Below are 20,373 nucleotides of genomic sequence, written 5' to 3' on the forward strand. Positions count from 1 at the left end.
TATCTTCCACCAGCCATCCACTGACCTGGCGACATATGTTTTAGTCGCCTCTCCCAATAAGATGACTCTCTCGTTCCTCAGCGCCGGGCAGACGAGAGTTAAATGTATTAATGTTTCTCTAGTGTCCTTAACCCAACATAGTCTGTATGAGACTTCCATTCCATGTCCTTGTCCCCTTTGTAGCACTTCTCTCGTAGGAAATATATTGAGCCGGAAATGCATGAATTGGAGTCTAAAGAACCGATTCGGGAATACTTGCAACTATCGTGGCAACACATTTGACTTTCTTGCTTCTTGCAGGTTTTCCCCATGTTGTTTATACCCGTGTCTTTCGTCCTGAGTCTTTATCCAGTCTCTGATGTACAGCTTCCTCTTAATCCTACTTGAATCTCTCAACAATGAAGCGTCTGAGTCACCCAGGTCTTTAACGATTGCCTGGCAGATGTTACTCCATTTTGTTAAAGTTCTTTCACTGTTGTTTCCCAGTTCCTTGTTTAAGACCGAAAAGCCTCACCTTGGGTTCTCCTCGACACATTTACGAAAAGTGACAAGGATTTCCAAGTAGCTATAACTTTTAAGGATGTTAAGGCCCATTCCATTCCGATTACCTGTATTGGTAAACTCTTTGGTTGTCGAAGCACCGTCTTCCATGAAATACCTTCCAAAATAGACCCGGTTTCCTCTGGAAACTAAAAGAATGTCTCTGCGCCATAAGTTAAGATAGGCACCACCTTCATCCAACAGAACGTAAGTAATGGAATCAATGAAAAGCCACAGTATCGCTTCAATAATAAGCTTCCTTGGGGCGCAAGATTTTTAGCCTTTTTCCTCATTACTTCTGCTCTAGGTGCAGCTCACTTGCTGGTGTTTATACAAACCCCCAAGTAAGTGAACGAGCGGACTGCCAAATGTCATTTTTCACAATTTTGTTGGGTTCATTTTGAGGTCGTTGGCATCCACAGAAGACTGCTGTGCATCGAATTGCAGTTGTAAACCTATTGGGGTTTGATCCACCAGCTCAATGTTATCGGCATATAATAGTCTGCCGATTGATATACCTGTGATTTTTGGCAGGAAACATTGAGTCAGAAGAAAGGCATTTTCATGATCCGATGCAAAGAGGTTCAAGAGCTCAGGGGCCAATGGACAGCCTTGCTTCAAGCCTATATTAGTAGGTATACTGCCGGTTAATAGGCCGGATTTATCTAGCCTAACCTTTATATATGTTTCTGAGTATAGATCTTTAATAGTTTACACACATTTTTTTGGCCATTTCCAATCGGCCAATTTCCCCCACAATTTTGGTTGTGTGATAGTGTCAAAGGTTTGAGACAAGTCTATAAATGCCATGTACATCTTCTGCTCCATGTTCCTCTCTGTCCTTGCCTTTAGAATATTAATTATGAAAATATTTAGGGAGGACCCAGCCCCCCCTTAACAAATCCTGCTTGCCACATGTCTCTGTGGCCAGTCGTGGTGCTCCACTTTGGCAGTGCTTTTAGAATTGAAAAAAAAAACCTTGCCTGCCATATAGCAAGGCTATCATACAGTAATTGTCCGGTTCCATCCTTCATCCCTTTTTAAAAATTGGGATAATTACTGCAGATTTCCACGATGTTGGGATCTTTTCTGAATGAATTATGTATTCGAAAAGAGATGATGAAGGAACATCGTCCATTGTTTCAGATTTTGCTGCATCATCTCATTGGTCATCCTATCAGGGCCTGGGGCTCTTGAATTACATGCCTTGGCAATGATTTCCATGATAAATGCTGGGTCAGTGTCCAAGAGAGAAAAGCAGGGTGATCCATTGAACAGGGCAACTTAAATAGCTATTTTTGATACACAAGTGCCATTTCATGGCCAAACCTGCAGAATTGCATAGCAAATTGCTATTCAACACTGCTTATTTTATGCCTTGCTTATTTATTATATATACTAGGCAATGTTAAATTCAAAATAATTGAGGTAAGTAAAAACAGTTCACTCAGATATTTACACTAGATATTTGCTGTAGCAATACTCACTTCAAACAGATCTTTATATGATGATCAGTGAAAGAGTAGTTTTAGGTTAGCAGATCATACATTAACTAACAATTACTGAACTAGCAGTGCTGGTAAGTTAACTCTAGGAAAGCCTCATCTTTAGAAGTCCCCTATCTTGGGAATTAGTCTCAAAGTCAGATGGGGCACTTAAGGGGTTGGGGGGCGCCAGACAAGCATGCGCGGCAGAACAAAGGAAGGCTGGCTCAGATTAATCTTTTTGTAGAACTTAAGTAATGAATTTTGATTCAGAGGGTTCAGGAGGACTAAATAGCCCCCTGAGGGATTTCAGGCCCTAGTACGGGGTCCTTTGGCACGGGGGAACACAGTTGGGTCCACCCCAACGTGACTCAAGAAGCTCAGGAGGAGCGAACAGCAACACAAAAACCCAGGAGTTGGACAGTACCTTCCATGATGAAAAGTGATGTCACCGGCAGGCCCCCACAGCAGCTCCGGTTCGAGTATCTAGCCTTGGTAGCTGGAGGAACATTTGGTGGGAGCAGACGGTCTGTCTCGGTCCCAGGGATGCCCAGCAGACTATCTTCGCAACATTTAGTTGTGGAGGTTTGACACCGGCTTTGGGGCAACGACGATTATCACTCTGCAGACTTTCTTCCTTCTCGCGTTCCTTGACACTTCTGATGGGACTTCTATGATCAGGATTGAGTCTCTGTTATTTCACAAAGTTTCCCACAAGTTTGCAGCTGAATCCACTCTCTACGAGAACATGCACCATAGCAGTAGCAGAGGTCCCAGGGTATTCAGGTTCTGCTGGCCTGAAAGGTCTCAGCACTTTGTGGAATTGCTCAAACTTCAGATGGTCTCAAATGGTTAGGCCCACCGGTCGAAGGGAGTAGGTCATCCGGTCTTGATCTTACCTGTCACTTAGAAGAATGCGTTGGAGCTGCAGTGGTCACTCAGTTGGCTTCGCGGTCGTTGAAGGTGGCTACAGACATCCTTCCTTCAGAATGTTTCTTCCAGTGGTCGACTCTGGCTTCAGCATCAAGCCACTTGCCTATTATGCTGAAACCCAGCCAATCGGCTTGCATGCAACATTCAAACTTTGGGTGGTGGCTGTTAGAACTGGATCGAAGCAGACACACTGGAGGACAAAGGCCTGAGGAGTTTTGTGTCTTCCCAGCTTCCTGGCCTCCCAGATACACTGGTGCCTCCTGGCAGGATTCCCAATGGGACACCGTCGAAGACAAAGCTACTTTAAGAAATATACACATTTAATGAATATAAGTTTTTTAGTGTAACAAGTAATAACCTGATTAGACTTATTTTAAAATAAGACCTGCTAGCACACGGTTAAATGAGCTAGATCAAGAGTATGGACATTTCAATTGCCTATAAAATGCAATTGATGTCCATTGTATTTTGAGGCGTACGATCGCAAAGTTGCTACAAGTCTCGAGGGGGCCCCCTCGAGACTTGTAGCAACTTTGCGATCGTACGCGCTTATTCTGAACAGCAGGGATTTACCGCTTTGACATATGGAAGCCCATTTTTTCACATTATGTGACAGGGGCATCTTACATGACTACAAGATTAATCAATAGCCCTGATTTGAAAAAGGTCCTTGGAGGACCGATCAACTTTAAGGGCAATTTTCTGAGAAATAAAAATAATTTGCAAAAATCAGGCGCAGTCTCTTTCAAGGTTACTTATACCTTTCTCCAATATAAAAACGTGCAAACTAACCTTTTTCCATCGCCGCCAATACTTGTTAAGGCCATTACCTCAAGTCCATGCCAAGAAAGGAAGAAATCCTTTGTGCAAGTTAAGCAGCCTATTTCTAAAGCTATTAAAAATGAGGTAGTACTTATTTTAAACACGCAAAGAGAATCACTCTGAATGTGTTGTGCTAGGTGTCACTTGATCTTGCCCTATAGAAAAAAGATATATAAACACATTTTTTCCTGGAATAAGTCAGTATATGAAATTATTTAGTAAAACTTCTGCATACGCTTCTTACTGGCTGCGTAGCAGTAGAACATTGTCCCAAGTACGTATAGTGGGGTTGGTTGGGGGGGGGGTGAATCCACCCATGAACCTTCCCTGATGGACAAACGTGTGATGTAACAAATTAGTAACCAATAACAAAACATAAAACCTCAAAAAAGAATATCACATGGGTTTAAAACAGGTAATTGCATTCATAGTTCTAAATCAAACATAAACATATGCAGTAGTTCAAACAAGATAGAAATAAAGAATACACATAGATTGACTGAAAAATCGTACAGTTAGTGTAAGTCACAATTAGTCATAGGATACACAGTGATGCTAAGGCCAGAAAAATCGAGTCTCCCTAAAAGATGAGGGTTATGCATAGTAAGCAGTGATGTGCCACCTATCTAAGAAAGTGGATAAGAAGAGAAACTTACCCAACTTTTTGTGACACCATAAGCACCTATTTCCACCATCCAAAAAAGTGAATTCACAGAGTTTTGTTTAAAAGCAGAAGGAACAGCAGGGAAGTTGTATCCTTTATTTATTTTTCCTTCCTCCTTTATTTTTATTTACCTGTATTTAATCATTATGATTTTAACAAGGACAAAAAGGATGCTTCTACCTAGTCGCTGAGGGCCTCTATTCTTTCCATAGCATGTTTTAAGATCTTTGCCGTAGCAATGGTCCATCTTGTCTTTTCACCCGAGATAAGGCGTGTTAAAAGGATGTTCTGATTATATCAATCACTAAGATTGACTAAATTGTGTTATCTCAAGTCCATAACGGATCTACTTTTTTTCTGTGTTGACCAGTTTCAGTGGTTTATAAGCTGTTCTGTTTTCTTCATTACTTGTTGCTACCCTCATTTTGAGAGCATGTCAAATAACTGGTCTGATGTCACAAATATGATTTGAATCAGTCAATGTTCTTGTCTTCTTTTGAGCCACCTGTGGTGTTTTTTTTGTCTCTGTTTAGAGCAAAGTGGTTTGACATCCACCAGTGACTGAAATTAAGTGATCTTGCTCGCTCTGTGCTCACTCCGAGCCTCCGGTGAAAGACGCCAAATGTTCTCTGCAAGATCAAGTTGCAGTTGGCACAAACAATTCAGTGATTCTTTCCACACATGTCGAATGTTTGTAACTTCCGGTTTGAAACAATCAAAGTACCCGATAAGCCTTACGATATTCAGTGTAATACTACTTATTACAGTGCTTAGAAGTTGGAAGAGTCTTGCACAAAATAGGAACCCAGTACTATTCATTTAAGCTAGCCATTGCTCTAAATATGCTCCTGGTGCAAAGATCACTTTTGATGCAAGGCTTGCTTCCATAAGGGGGACGCACTGCATGATTGGTCGTACAATGCAGCTCCTTTGACCTGAATGGCTGTGGAACCCTTCATCTGAACTAGGGTTTATTATTTAATGCTGAAAATGTACCACTGCTTGCTTGTGTCCAAACAATGGCCTACCTTGTAAAGGCTCCCTCTCATATGGATTTAATTAATTGAAGTCTACTCCTAGAAGAACATCTCAACAAGTCGCAAATATGGGACACTTGGGACACCCAACCATACCCCTCTTCCCGGTCTACTCTGCCCTAGTGAACCCTTGTCCTTTACTGTACAGCACTCGGTTGTTTGCCAGCAATGTTCAGGCTATACAACATTTCATACAGACAGGTAATGAAGGACACCTACAAGAACAAACAAATGTTGGCAAAGCTAGCAGTAGGCATATGATGGGCATTTCCATAATGCTACCTGGCCATTAGATGGTAACAGCTGCAAAAGGGTGGAAGTATCTGGGCATATGATAGCAGTGCTTGGTAAATGTCGAATACCTTTACAAAATCCAAAACTGTAGGTTGGCCCACTGCTTGTTTTCTTCGAGCAACAGTACTGGTGCCAGTCTTGTGCCTGCCGAGCTGGGGAGTTGAGGTGGGGGGGGGGATATTTTGGCCAAGAGGAGTGTTATATCGTGATACTCTGGTCCAAATATCCCTGGTCCATTCAGGGGGGTGATCTTTCATCCGTTTTCTTAATTCAATTAGTTACTGGTGATCTCATTGGCAAATCACAGTGGGTGACATTTTGTTGGATGATTTGATTGACATTAAAGAGTCTGCACTATGGCACTTTGTAGATTGGAACCCTTCCGTGCTGCCCATCATTACTCTCTTGAGCTGTTTATGGAGACTTGCTATCTCTCTTCTGATGTTCACATCATCTCCACCTGGTTAGGTTGATACGCTTTGCAGTTTTTCCTCTAAGCCCCTTCGATTATGTTCTTGCTGATACCCACTTCTTCAATTCTTCTGCTATGCTGGAGTCACCTGGTGGCGCATCTGAACTAGTAGGGGAGTACCTAGATTTTTCAGACTCCCTGGGATGCTGTTCTTGCCACTGTTGGAGGCTATGTGATCCTGTTGATCGTGATAGATTGTCAGGGAAGCAACATCTTGCAGCGCTGTCTGATATGGGTTTCATATAGATGTTCCCATTGATTTTCTGGCAGTTACATCTGTGAAAGTCGATTGCCCCGTCGGCGTTGGTGTCTTGGGTAAATTGTCGTTTATGCCGTTTTTGTCTTCTAGGTTTAGTTCTGGTTATTGGTATATGTAACGTGTTTGATAAAGTTGAAGGAATTTTTGTTGGTGACCTAGTTCAGCCTACTTCCCTGCCAGCCCCCTCAGGCAATCTGTGTTCCATGTACTGCTCAATTTCTATGTTTTTCTTGTGATTGGCATGATATTTTGGGTCACTGTGTGATTTTATGTGCAAATAGCAGTGGTGGTAAGGGAGTGCATTAGGCTACTGCTTATTTTGGGGTGAATGTAACTTGTATTGCAGACTTTATGCAAATGATTCAATCAATACCAAGGCAGGTTAGAGGGACAGGCCTGATCGTTTAGTAGTGTATTACAGGGTTATTTGGCATTAACTGGAGCCCCCTCACCGGGGGCATTCCCTTGTCGTTTTTTGTTTGTTGATTCTTCCTGTTAGTAATTGCTAGCTCATATGGCTCTCTGGGACTCTGAACCTCTTTACTTGTATGTCTGGCAGCTGCCCGAATCTATAAGGAAATTGTAGGTGGGACACAAGGCTGTCATGGGTTTCAGTAAGGTGTTCTGAGCTCAGGTGTCCAGTTCAACGCAACTCTGAAGTAGTGAGCATAGCAGAAAATAGTGAAGAAGGCGGTGACATGGCACATGAAGCTGCTCCTGCATGGTCCTGTGTGCATTAATGTTTGTACTCCAGCCTGACCACTTCCAGCCTCTTCTGATTCACTTCCTGTTGGATACTGAGCCACTGATGGAACGGACCAAAGTCCCTGCAGTGCTGGTAGCTCCAGGGCCATGGAGGAGAGCCCTCAAGAGACCACAGTTGCAAGCTGCTATCTCCCAATGAAAAATCACCAGAGCGGTTTACGTGTCCAACAAATGCAGCGAGTTGGACAAGAAGTTGTTTTCTGCTCAGTGCAAGCCTCACTGAAAATCATGTCCAGATTGGTATATATGACTCCATATTTGGAAGACATTTTACTGTTGGGGGGGGGGGGGGGGTATTGTGACAAATGAAAAACCAAACCTACTGTGAATTGTGTTCAATAGTTGCATGCTTACATCATTGTTGACGACATAGGATACAAATCTGCCAATTACTGTTCCCAAAATGCACTTTGATTTTTTGCAACGCAGACAGTAACTATTGCGCCATTTATCCTTATACCGCATAGATTTATTTAGTGATTGAAGGAGATTTACTCACTTATGGAATTGTGTATTTACTGAGTGAGCGAACATTCTATTTATAAGCAGTCATTAATTTGTCTGTCGCCGTCGTCTTGGGTGGGCAGGAGCCCTCCCATCTACCAGCTGCACACCTTGATGAAGTGCAGCAGCAGCGCCACCGATCCAGAATCGCTGTGCTTCTCTCAACACAGCACCAGAGAAGCCCCATCATCTGCAGCCACATGCTGCATATCATCACAGGAGATCATTGCAGTGCACCTGATGCCCGATTCATTCGGTAAGGCTGCTGCCATTGTGAAACACGAGTTCTGCCCCAGAAATGGCCGCTTGTATTATTGTTTATTTTGTTGCCTAGCAACATTACACGCAGCTTCGGGCCGTGATTAGCCCTGTGCATCCTTTTCATCCAGGTGTCTTCACGGATGGCGAGAGCCAACTTTTCCTACCTAAGGCCCCCCAAATAAGGCCAACGCCTGTCTCCTGCCTGTTCATTGCTGCATTGGAGCCGCGAGGAGACTCCCGCCTTCATACCTTCGCTCCTACTGGGGGAAAGCATCAGCCTCGCCCGAGAACACAGACCTTCTTGTTCACTATTCACGAACTGCCATCTCCTGCATTTGCTATTCTATAATCCTATGCCTCCCCGCACTTATCACAGAGCTACCAAACACTTATCCCTTTTGAACTACCACGTTACCTACCCTAAGGTAAAATAGTGGCTAGCCCCATCCTGCTACTTGACCTGCCCATTACCTAACACTAACCAAAGTTACAGTCACAGTACTTTACCTACACAAAGCGTATTGCCTTCTGTAGGCATTTCACCTGGCTGCCACAAAAACGAAATAGCCTATTGTAAATTTGATATCTACCTACCCTGCCTACTTATCTACCCCCGCTGCCATCCAAAGTACTTTACTGTTTTCAAAGTATATTATCTGCATGTTTCTCTCCCGAGTGCCACAAAACCGAAATAGCCTATTTCTTTTTTTGAATATCTGCCAAGTTACACCTGACCACACTGGTACCCTCCTCCGGCCTGCTCGCTCTCCCCAACTGCTGACCAAATCACCACGCTGTCCCCCCTACCTGTCTATCCTTCATCATAGCCACCTCTGGTGATCCCACCCTACCTACCCACCAGCACCACTCTGACCCAGTGACCGAGCTCCACTTGGCTGCCAGCTCGCGCACCCGCCTCCATTACTACCCAGTTTATCCATGGCACCTCCAAGACGCCACTCTCACACTGGCTATTTTCCTCTATAGTATCCATTCTATATCCGCTGCATTACAAAAGGCAGAAATGCATCACCCATCAGGCATTTCATCGAACTCTACTACACCCGACATCGCATCTAAACCACCTCATCTCACCGCCCATCATTTCACATCCAATCCGTCCAACATCAACCGCAGACACATCCTTCTAGGTTACCAGACTCCCCATCAAGTACCTGCAACACCAGGATCAACACACAAACCACATCACACACTACCCCGCCCCGTAACAATCATGTCAACAAAAACATCATGTCTCTTGACAAGTCTAACCACCCTCAAGGCACCCCTCAACCCTCCATCACCAATCTTAAATGTGCACTCATAAATGTCAGGTCCCTCATAGCGCACACACTGGAAATAGCAGATCTCATACTAGCTAACATCCTTGACCTCCTGGCTGTCACCGAAACATTGCTACATCCATCAGCCGGCCCTTCCCTCATGCTCGCTGTTCCGGATAACTATAACGTCACTAGAGCCAACAGGACAACTAGCACAGGGGGAGGAATTGCCATCATCTCCAAAGCCCACCTCTGCTTAAGAGAATTCACCTCTCTGCCGTTCCCATCAGGAGTAGTCATGTCTGTCAAATTGCCCCTCTCTGCCCAAAGCACACTATTGATACACCTGATCTACAGACCACCGAGCCCAACTTCAACCTTTGAAGAAGATCTCTCCAATCTACTCTCCCACCACACTAAACATATATCGAAAATCCTACTTCTAGGAGACCTAAACCTAGGATACAAAGACCCTCTAGACTTGCACGCCTTAACCGTAGAACAAATCCCTCCTTGAACTAGGCTTTAAACAACTCGGGACCCACCCACTGCAAAGGCAGAACCCTCGACTGGGTGACCAACCTAAACTGCAATTTGAATATACTCTCAAATACTCCATGTGCATGGTCCGACCACCGCGTCATCCACTTCGAGGTAGAATCCTCACATCACACCCTCCACGCGTCTGCCCAAGCACCCTCAGCCTCAACCAGGAACAATAAGTCCATCAGGCTAGATACCCTCCGCCCCCTCATCCAGCCCATCATCAACCCCCCCTCTCTCCACTGAATTAGACCCAGCAACTTTAGTTAACACGTTTAATAAGAATCTACTGCTAGCATTAGACCAAATAGCCCCCCTCAAAACCAGAAAAGCCAAATGACCTAGTCACCTCAACAAGTGGTTGACCCCAGAATTAAAAGCATTTGGAAATTTAAAAGATCCTCCGAAGCCAAGTGGCTAAAAAACCCATCTCCTCAAAACAAGGCTCTCTTCAAGAGAGCCGCTGCCACCTACAAAAAAGCCATTATCAAAACCAAAAGCAACACTTTCAACAGTAGAATACAAAATGCCAGCTCTAATGTGAAAGAACTCTTCACCAAAATCACCCATACCTCCCCAATCCATCTGTGACAAAGATGCCACCTGGTGTGCCAATATACAGAAGGCACTACTGGACAAAATGGGTCTACTCCAGACCAAAATAGAAACCAAAAGAACTCTCTTAGCCTCTAAAGGCACAACTAATTCCAACCATAAACCTCGTCCTGACAACACAGATCATTCTCACCTGTCACCATTACACTTGTAGAATCCATAATTGCCAGCCTCAAACCATCTAAATGCCAAGGGGACATTTGTCCAGCTTCCATCATCAAAGAAGGAGCCAAAGACTTTGCCCCTTTCATAACCACACTCGACACCTCATTCGCTTCATGCACTGTACCCAAGAATCTCAAAGACGCTTGGGTCAAACCTCTTATCAAGAAACCCACGTTAGACCCAAGCATTCCCACAAATTACCGCCCCATCACCACTGTCCCTTGCTAAAAAAATCAATGCTAAAGCAGCCTATATTCAAATTCACAACCACTTCAAAACTCACAACCTCCTAGGCCTCCGCCAGTCAGGCTTCAGACCTAGACACGGCACCGGGACAGCCCTTCTAGATCTGAAGATACAAATGGATGAGGCCAAAGATGAAGGCCACCCCTCCATCCTCTTACTCCTGGACCTCTCCGCGGCCTTCAACTTAGTCGACCACAGCATCCTAACTTTGTACCTAACCACTTAAGCCACCTCCTCACCCAATGCAGCCAAATGGATCCAATCTTTCCTAGCCGAAAGATCCATGAGGGTCTCAATGACGACAAAACTGAGCTCCTACTCATTGGCTCCAGACAATGTTTTAACAAACTGAACCTACAATACAACTCATTCAATATAGACGGAAATGTCATCAAGGACTTCAATAATGCTAAAACATTAGGGGTCTACCTCGACTTCACCCGGTCACTCGCAAGACAGGTTAATGCCACAGCCTCTTCATTGGCCTACGCCACTAAAATAATAACTGCCTGCAGACCTTTTTTATCCACACAAAGTTGTATCATACTGGCTAGAGATTTGATACCATCAAAACATGACTACTGTAACTCCCTTTATCTAAGCACCAGTAAGCAAAACATCCACAAACTCCAAATCCTGCAAAATAATGCTCTCGGAGCAGCCCTCAATATTCCACGCTTCGATCACATATCCCAAGACAGAGAGACAGCCAAATGGCTCCCCATAACAGACAGAATCACGTTCAGAACTCTCATGATCACCCACAAATGTCTCGACAATACCGCCCCTAAATACCTGGCTGATAAATTGTGCATAAAGACCACATCGAGGCCCACCAGAGCCAACTATGCCCATTGCTTTAGCACTGCCAAATTCAGACTCCCAAAAATCAGGCGGAACCAGTTTCCCAGTTCTAGCTGCTAAAACTTCAAACTCCTGGCCTCTTGCGCTTAGAGATGAACACTCCTTCCCTGCATTCCACTTCAAAGTCAAAAGCTGGCTCTTCTCTTTGACCACCCCCTACATAATGAACATCTCACTGTGTTTGTATATTCTGTAAAAATGTCTACTACAGATTTTACTCGCTTCCTGCAACATGTAAATCCTTGTATTTTATTTTAACTTTCTATTTTATGTACACTGTAATTTCCTATATTCTTGTATATTATTTCTACGCTCTTATTTATTTATTTTTGTATTTGTAAAGCTGATAGCAGCCCAGAGGCATTGAGGCGCTGTTTCAAAATATTGTCTTAGTTACAGCAAATACATGGAAATGCATGGGTTACAAGTAGCGGGTGCTTAATATGAGATCGAGGGTAGGAGTTATACCAATAGTCTTGTTTTGATTGTTTTTCTGAAGGCAGAGTGGGCCTCAATACTTCTGGTTGTGGGAGGTAACAGGTTCCAGTTGGTGGCTGCTATCACCGGGGAAGCTTGAGCCGCCTGCCCGAGCTTTGAGGCTTTTGGGAATAGCGAGACGGTTGGTGTAGCTGGCTCTGGTGAGTCTGTTCGAAGTGGGGCGCTGAGAATCTCTGTGCGAGGTATCGTGGTGCGGTAAAAGTAAATACTATTTGTATTTATATCATGTATGGAACTAGTTCTTCAAGTCAAGCGCCTAGCTACCTCAGGGTTCAGCGTGCTATATAAGCAAACAAAACAAACCGCTGAGGCAAGGAAATGTATTTACAATATGCAGACTAGATGCAAACAAAACCACTCGATCATGCTGATCATTATTATTAGGACACTTATTGAGTGTGGACCCTGGATTCGGCCAACAACTAAGTGCTTTACAAGTCAGTGGAATTACACACTAAGGAAAGCTGATCACAAGGGCTCCGAATAAAAGAACGGTGAGCTAACAGTGGAGAGGCAGCTTGTCACCTAGGGATCTAAAAGTAACAAGGGAAGTAAAGTGGACTGTAGCAGATAGCCCATTCTCTGGTTAGATGCACAGTGGAGTGTGTGGACCTATGTGTTGGATAGAAGACTTCCTGAAAGGGGCTGGGGGAAGCTTTGATCTCTTCCGTGCAATGTAAAAGCGAGGGGGGCATGCCTGGTGTTGACCAAGACGAGGTTCCAGATTCTGGGTGGAGTAGACTGGGAACGCTTGTCTTCTAATTCTTTCCTTTCTGCGGAGGAGTTCAGGTCTGCACATGTCCTTGCTTCTTGCTTCTGATTTTGTGAGTCATGTTTTGGTGTGTCCACCTGTTTGGCAGGGTGCTTCATCAGGGAAATCAGGGAAATTATTAATCGTAACAATGTTGGCTCACGATTTACAGTGACTATACTGGCATTGATTGTTGCTGCAGCTTCACTAACGTGATTTTAAAGTGACCATACACGCCTAAATTGCATTCACAGCTTCATATGTTATTTGAATTGACTGTAATGGCATAGATTGTGGCCACAAAATTAAAGTGCTTTATGTAGTATCGACTTGGTTTATGAATTGTTACACTGGCAATTCTGCGATATATCCTTGGCGCTGCTGCATAAAAAGCATTTACAATGGCAATGCTGACATATGTTGTAAACTCAGGCATTAAACAGTGGTCAACTGCTCTTGTGTACCGTTGGTGACACGGCATCTACTAACTCTTCATGCATTACTCTAGAGAATCAATTGTACATGACTTTTTAACCGATTGTTCTTAGAATTATGCTGTAAAATGCACTATTTCAACACATTTACATTTAAATTTTTATCGGGACAACACTTGATTTCCCCTCCATTACTTATGGCACCCTTGCTAGGTTTGCTGGCTTTCACTCATTTGTGGAAGATATTAATGCTCCTGCACTAAAGATTTTCACCTGCCACCGCTGACCTAGAATCATTTACAAATCAATGCCCCCTCAGGAGCTGCCCAATTCCCTAGCACCAAAAGCTGCCTCTGCCATGTGCATAATGTTATTGGCTACATACAATGGTGGCTCAAACATTTGGATGCTACGGGCCAGGTGCCGCACCCTTGTTCCTATGTTGCATCTAAGATGTAAGATATGATTACAGCTTTTCCATCTTTCACTTCGTGTAGTCTGCATCATGCTGCTGCGGCATGATCATAATAGTTGGACATTAGTAGTGGCCAAGTTGGCCTAAGAGTCTGCCACAAAATCTTGCGGAGCAGGGCTAATTTTGTGTTGCCACTGTACAGATCGATCCGCTTTTCAGCTTTCACTAAAGATGGGTACATACATTTGTCATCCATTGTGTTTCCACAATGGAAGCCTATCGGTGAAATCATGGGTCATTTTATGACAGACAAAACCGTAGACCTCACTTTTAAAATAAGGTGAACGTTTATTTGGTTCCGTGATACAGAGCTTAGTTTTTCAACTCGGAATTGGCTCGGTATATTTAACTTCAAGAAGACAATGCATGTCTTGTGAGTTACATGGCCTTGAACAAACATGTGCTATTTCATTTTTCTCTTCAGAAAATGTAAATAATGTTGTCGATATAATGTCGATTGTGCCACCCTTTCGTAAGGCTGTTTCTGATGTCATCTCTGCTTATTGATTTCACTGGTTTATTTTTGCGCATGTGTATGCCCCACACAATTTTGTAACCCGACCCTGTGGATTTCAGATGACATTTCGTTGGCGACTCTCGAATAGAATGTTCCATCTGTGCCTAGATTCCTATTCTCTCTGCTTTCACTCAGCTACTTAAGTCGGAGTGCAACCACTTTATGAGCTGCACGCCAAGTATCCTGCACAGAAAGTTATCCTATAATGGATTGTAGTTCTATTTTCTGGACACATGTATTATGGTTACATCTCACATCTCCCTTACTATTTGTCAACTTATTTGAGAGAAAATGTTTGCATTTGTTTTGGTAGTTAATTCCCTTTCACAAATGTGTTCGGAAATGGCAAATGTATTTGACCATTGTCAAAATGGCTAAGACAACAATTGATTTTGATCACGCCCTTCGCTGTTGCCAAATGATTCTATTGAGTATTTTTATACATGATTAAAGCATAACTTAAATGGCTGACTGAAATCTAGTGCATTAACCAAGTAATGTAAAAATATTCGAAAAAACAGGCGTACCATTTTGTATCACTGGTGTCCATATTCAATTGTTTATGCTAACATTGGGGTAAGCAGTAGTGATTTTAATATTGCTTTTCCTCTTCTAGGCTCTGTATCCCCTCATCACCTGTCTCCTATGTGTCAGCCAGAAGCAATTCTTTTTAAACAACTGGCATGTTTTTCTGCAAAACTGTTTGTCACACTTGAAGGTAGGGGATTGCAATTGATGCACTTTTACTATAAATCAAATGACCTCTAGCGTGTTATCGAATACAGCAATATAGTTCTTGTTTGTTATGAATAGATCTGAGGGCTTGATTTTTAAATTGTTAAACAATTTATAGTTCCCGTTTTCATTTCTTGTGACAAAATGTGCATCTCAGCTTCATTCCAAACAGTGGGTCATAACATAGATTATGCTGTATGCAGAAAGGAACACTTTGATAAGTTTTATCCTGTGCATTTATAATTCGTTCACAATGAGATCTTAAATGATTTCATTATTGATTAAAAGAAACCCCTTACAGATCTATTGTATAATTTCCCTTGACTTAAAAACAAGAAATGTATGCATGTTCTGTCCTCTTTCTTTATCTTGCTTCCAATTGAATTCTCTTCAAAGGTAGTGGTATCCACTGTGTAGGGTCTTGTTTCGGGGTTAACCATGACTTTAAATAGCTGTTTATACTAACTCAAAACAGACTTGTTCTGTCCATTTTCCCTTGCTTTAAGTATGGTGTATGTGGTGTTCCCAAAGATTTGCATGTGCTCATTGTCATTAACATCCTTTGTGCGTTTCAATACAAGCATGCCTGTCGTGTAATTTTTGCTTTTGCTAACTTATTGTTTTACCATTGCCTGCTTCCATTCTTATTATTATTTTGGCTGACGTACCATTTATTTCATGTTCAAGTACGATGTTTAAACCAATAAACCACTTCATTTTGCTGTACCAATTGAAGATTCTTGATGGTATTTAAACAAATTTGAGACAGTACTGACCAAACCTGGCCTCTAAGTAATTTTCTGAAACGGGGCCACATGTATTGCCACTAGCGACTCTGGTCAGAGGGATTTTAATCTACCTGTATGTAGTTCAAATATAATCCCCACTGATTTTGGAAATTGCAGAGTTTGAGCTTTTAACATGATCTAGCTCTTCAATATATGTATTTTAGCTTAGTTATTGCCCTATTACTGTTTAGTACTCACTTTAATATTATTTGTTTACAATTGCAGTTCAAAGGAGTTTTACTACTGCCATTTCTTTATTGCACTAGCTTTGGCTTCCATTAATCTCCAACTTTTTAAAGCCAATAAGCTCCACTAAAATGGATTCATTCATCTGAAATGTTCCCAAAAACCTCAGGTTTCACTTGCCTTTACCTCTAGTACAAAACCAAGCCCTAATCAGTGCAGGATCTGCAGATTATATACTTCATGTATTTTTTTTTTTTTATTTGACACCACTTTCTTGTTTTTACTTGAAAACACGCATACTCCACAATCATTTGGTAGTTTTTGCTATTTTCTTGCAAATAATTTTTCAGTTGGCACATATAGCCTCCATAGAACATATCCACACAAAGCCAGTCTTTATTTTTGTCAGCATTGACGACAAATTCCTGGAGCAGTTATTTTGTAAGAAATGATTTTTTCATTCAATATCTTGGAAGCTTTTGTGCATAATCCCACTCAGAATTGTCCTCCTAGGTGTGCAAAAAACAGTGATTGCCTTGCCTACATTTTGTGGTTCTGCAATTAAACCTATACTGAAATCCAATTCTAGAGATTGGGCACAAACAGATGTACATTTAATGTCATTTCTTGTGCTACTAAGATTAGGTTTATTAGAAGAAAATGCACTTGGAGACCTGCAAAGAGCATGACATTTTCAGCTGTCTGTTGTTTTTGTGCTTTTTTCATCTAACATGCATGTGCCTCCCATTCTCATGCTTGTTATGTTTTGCTGTCTCATATTGCTTCATTTAGATGCCATCTAACAACAGTATCAGAAAGCAAATAGAAACTCTGCAGGTGAGTGAATGTGGTATAGTAGGGCAAGAGACGTAAACGGCACCTTCCCAGCTCGCTGTCTAGCTCTGCTTATGTATATTGCTGCTCACTTTCTGATCAATTCATGTGTTTAAGGTCAAGTGGCACAGTTTTTCATACATTTGTAATGCCATGTGTGCTAACTGGACCGCCATCATAATTGGTCAAATATGTTTTCTTTGCCCATATCAAATGAAGAAATAATTCTTCTTTAAGTATTAATGTCACAATGTACACTAACTTAGTAAATTTACCACATGCTTTGACCCTTAGTTCGTATTCAGTCGCGGTTGCCTAATGCATTTCTAAGGGTCGTTTTCTATTGAATAATAGAGGACATGTATTTAAGAGTCTTTTTCCTCAACGGAGGGCAATCAGCAGGAGTGTACTTTAAACAAAGATGAAATATTATCCACAGTTTAAAGGTGTGATTGTTATTGCGCCTCTTCAGTTTACAAGAGAAAATGTCTGCACGCCTTAAGTCAATAATTGTTTTAACAAGTTGTATGGATTCGATTTGAGCAACCGTCTGTCTGTTTTTTGCAAAATATTACCTCCTTTTTTCAGAGTAATCATTATGATTACAATTGTGTGTATTAATGTTGGGGTCACATATGCAGTCATTAAGAGAATTTTACTGATTATTATTATTCTTTTTTGCAGAACAAAGATCCCAAAATGTCCCGAGTTGCACTGGAATCGTTGTATAGATTGTTGTGGGTTTATGTAATTAGAATAAAATGTGAAAGCAACACTGTAACACAAAGGTAAGTTCCATACACAGATAAACAAAAATACTAAAAAAGATGCAATTTGTGTTGTAGAAGATGCATAATTACAATTGTGATTACATGCCTAATCTGTTTTAGTTGTAGCTCTCTGTATGTTAACATTTAGTACATAAGCTTACAGTGACAGGCATAACTAGCTTGTGGCATAGGGGATAGCACTAGTATATACAAATCCTAGGAATAGATGGCATGCTCACTGAGTACAGATATTTGTGGTTCTCCAGCATGGGGTCTTGCATACATTCACATGCTCATGAATATTCCCTGTCGTCAGGCTGGAAATCGTCAGTAAATTTAAAGCAGTTGAGCTTTTAGTTAAAGACTTCTAGTCTCCTCTGTTCTCTTTCTGGGGTCATACTGCCCCCTCAAATGATATGCGTCCTCTTAAGATCCACCCCTGGTTAGCCATCTTCAGATTTTTACTACACGTTTCTCGTGTTGGGAGTCGTTGTGTTTCTCTCCTCGAAATCGGATAGTCCTTCGCTCTTTTGCCTATTTTTGCAAAAATTCTTCATCTCTGCATTGTCTACCGTCACATTTTGACTAGTGGCGGTAGGGGACCCATTGTCGTAGGAGGTCCTCAGTCCATCGTTGGATCGCCAGCTCGTGTTCTACAGGCCCAGGCTTCGGGCCTTTACTCCTACACCATGGCGGATGCCACAAAAGAGTCTTTTAAGGTCCAGTGAAAACTGCGGCCTGGAGAATATCTTCGAGGATCGGCACCACAGATGCATTTACTATCAACATTTCCACCATGATGCTGACTGATTTCTGATTTGCCAATCCTTTTTCTCGAAGACACAGAAGGGCTGCCATCGGAGGTTGGTGGCGCAGCTCGAAGAAGGGAAGGACTCTTAAACGGCTTCTGGGCATAGTCCTGGCTCTGGTGCTCCCTAAGTTAAGAGGTTGAGGTCCTTTGAAGGTGCTTACTTGGCAAAGACCAAACAAAGGTGAAATCACATGCTTCAGCACCTTCCTTGTCAATGGTCACTGTGGAACACAGTTTGGAGAGAGGTCGCCATCACCAGCTCTGCTGATGGGCAGCCGGGCAGCCTTCTTTTGCGAAGAAATTGGTGGTGTCAGCGTCCATACACAGGTCTTCGTCGAAGACCAAGTTGTCGAAGGGCCAATCACCAGCTCAGTCATTGACACAAGCCTAGTCGACTAATTCATCCACTAGAACCATCGCACTGTTGAGTACCTAGTCGCCGAACCCAGTTTACAAAGACTGCTCTTTATTTGTCGGCTGCAAGACTGAAGGTTTCATCCATGACGGTTACCTTTACCACTGTGACTGTTACCTTGCCCAGGATTTCCTTGCCACCTAGACATTCATCAGTGGTCCCGTCAATGACGGCGCCTTTTCCTGCTCCGCTGGCTCCAGTCTTTTCCCGTTTCCCAAGGGCTCTGTTTTGCTGGGAGACTTGCCTCCAGCTCAGGATTTCCTGCCTATGTCTCCAAGGCTGCACCACTCCTCACTCTGGAATCCCCCAGGAGTTCTCCAGCAGTTTACACCAGTTCTGCCGAAGACCTGCCTTGGACTTTTACTTGGATCAGCAAGGGTGGGATTGGGTTCCTCCATGGCCACCCTTGCTGATCCAATCCCATTCTGTCAATGCCTTATTCAGGGACTCTGGCCTTCCCAGCCATTTAGCCCCTCAACAGGCCTCCGGTCCAGCCACTGCACCTGGTCCTTTTCCTGCCCCTGCACCAAGAGATATGTAACCACCTTGCACACACTGTTGCCTGAAATCCAGCAGCGGCTGCCTACTGCTCCCACCCCTGTTCCAGCAAGGGGCCCTCTGATGTCCTCTCGGACTCAGCCGCCACTGCCTCATTGGGCCCCTGCTAACTCATGCCCATTTCTTGTGGCGCTTCCCCCAGTGGTGGAGGAAATGACCTAGACGGACATCGACATGTTACAACCGGTAGACACATGGATGAGTTTGATGAATGTTTCCTGCAGATGGGGAACCCCCTGATGTCGATATGCCCTCCAGGGCCTCTTCGCCAGGTGATATCGGTCCGTTCCACTCCGATATCTAAAGCTGCCAAGCTATTCAACCTCGTCCTGGAGTAAAAAAGAAAAGGAAGATTTCCTTTTTAAGCGCTGCCAGTCCTCAAAGAATACCATTGTCTCAGTTCACCTGTTGGATGACCTTTAGGAGGATGGCCTGGCTATCATGAAGGCCCCTAATACCACTCATTTATTTATTTTATTTTTATTTATAGTTTTTGTCAAAAGAGACCGGTTGGAGAAGAACTACTGGGTTGCAGAGTCGGCCCGTAGGTGCTTCAGGTCCCAGCACTCGCCAGACTCTAGTCTCGTCTGCTGCTAGCAAGAGGTCTTCCAACTCCTCTTCTTCGTCTATGGTTCCTCCAGACAGAAAGGGGAAAAATCTACGTCCAGCAGGAAAGCCAATCATTACTACAGCAGCATCCACTAACAAGTCTGCTAATGTCCTGTCAAGGTACGGAAGAGTTATGTTTTAAGTTGGGTCCCTTCCTCGACTTCTTCCTGATAAGACTCAAGCTTTAGCCCGGTTCCAGGAAGGAAAGGTTGCTTCTGACTATGCAGTCTGTCACCCTCGA

General features: G+C 43.1%; 1 protein-coding gene across 6 annotated transcripts in view; it reads left to right on the forward strand.

The window, feature by feature from the left end:
• The window catches only part of FRYL (FRY like transcription coactivator), a 3,055,992-nt gene that overhangs the window by 649,463 nt on the left and 2,386,156 nt on the right, over positions 1-20,373 (forward strand). For 4 of the 6 annotated variants that reach the window (XM_069631694.1, XM_069631695.1, XM_069631691.1 and 1 more), the window contains 3 exons: positions 15,043-15,144; positions 16,928-16,972; positions 17,654-17,757. In XM_069631694.1, the coding sequence (XP_069487795.1) occupies positions 15,043-15,144; positions 16,928-16,972; positions 17,654-17,757 (251 nt within the window). The remainder of the gene's footprint in view (positions 1-15,042; positions 15,145-16,927; positions 16,973-17,653; positions 17,758-20,373) is intronic. The other 2 variants (XM_069631693.1, XM_069631696.1) reach the window with 1 other exon arrangement.

Source organism: Ambystoma mexicanum, chromosome 6q (genome assembly GCF_040938575.1).
Source record: "Ambystoma mexicanum isolate Mex_15411 chromosome 6q, UKY_AmexF1_1, whole genome shotgun sequence".
NCBI lineage: Eukaryota > Metazoa > Chordata > Amphibia > Caudata > Ambystomatidae > Ambystoma > Ambystoma mexicanum.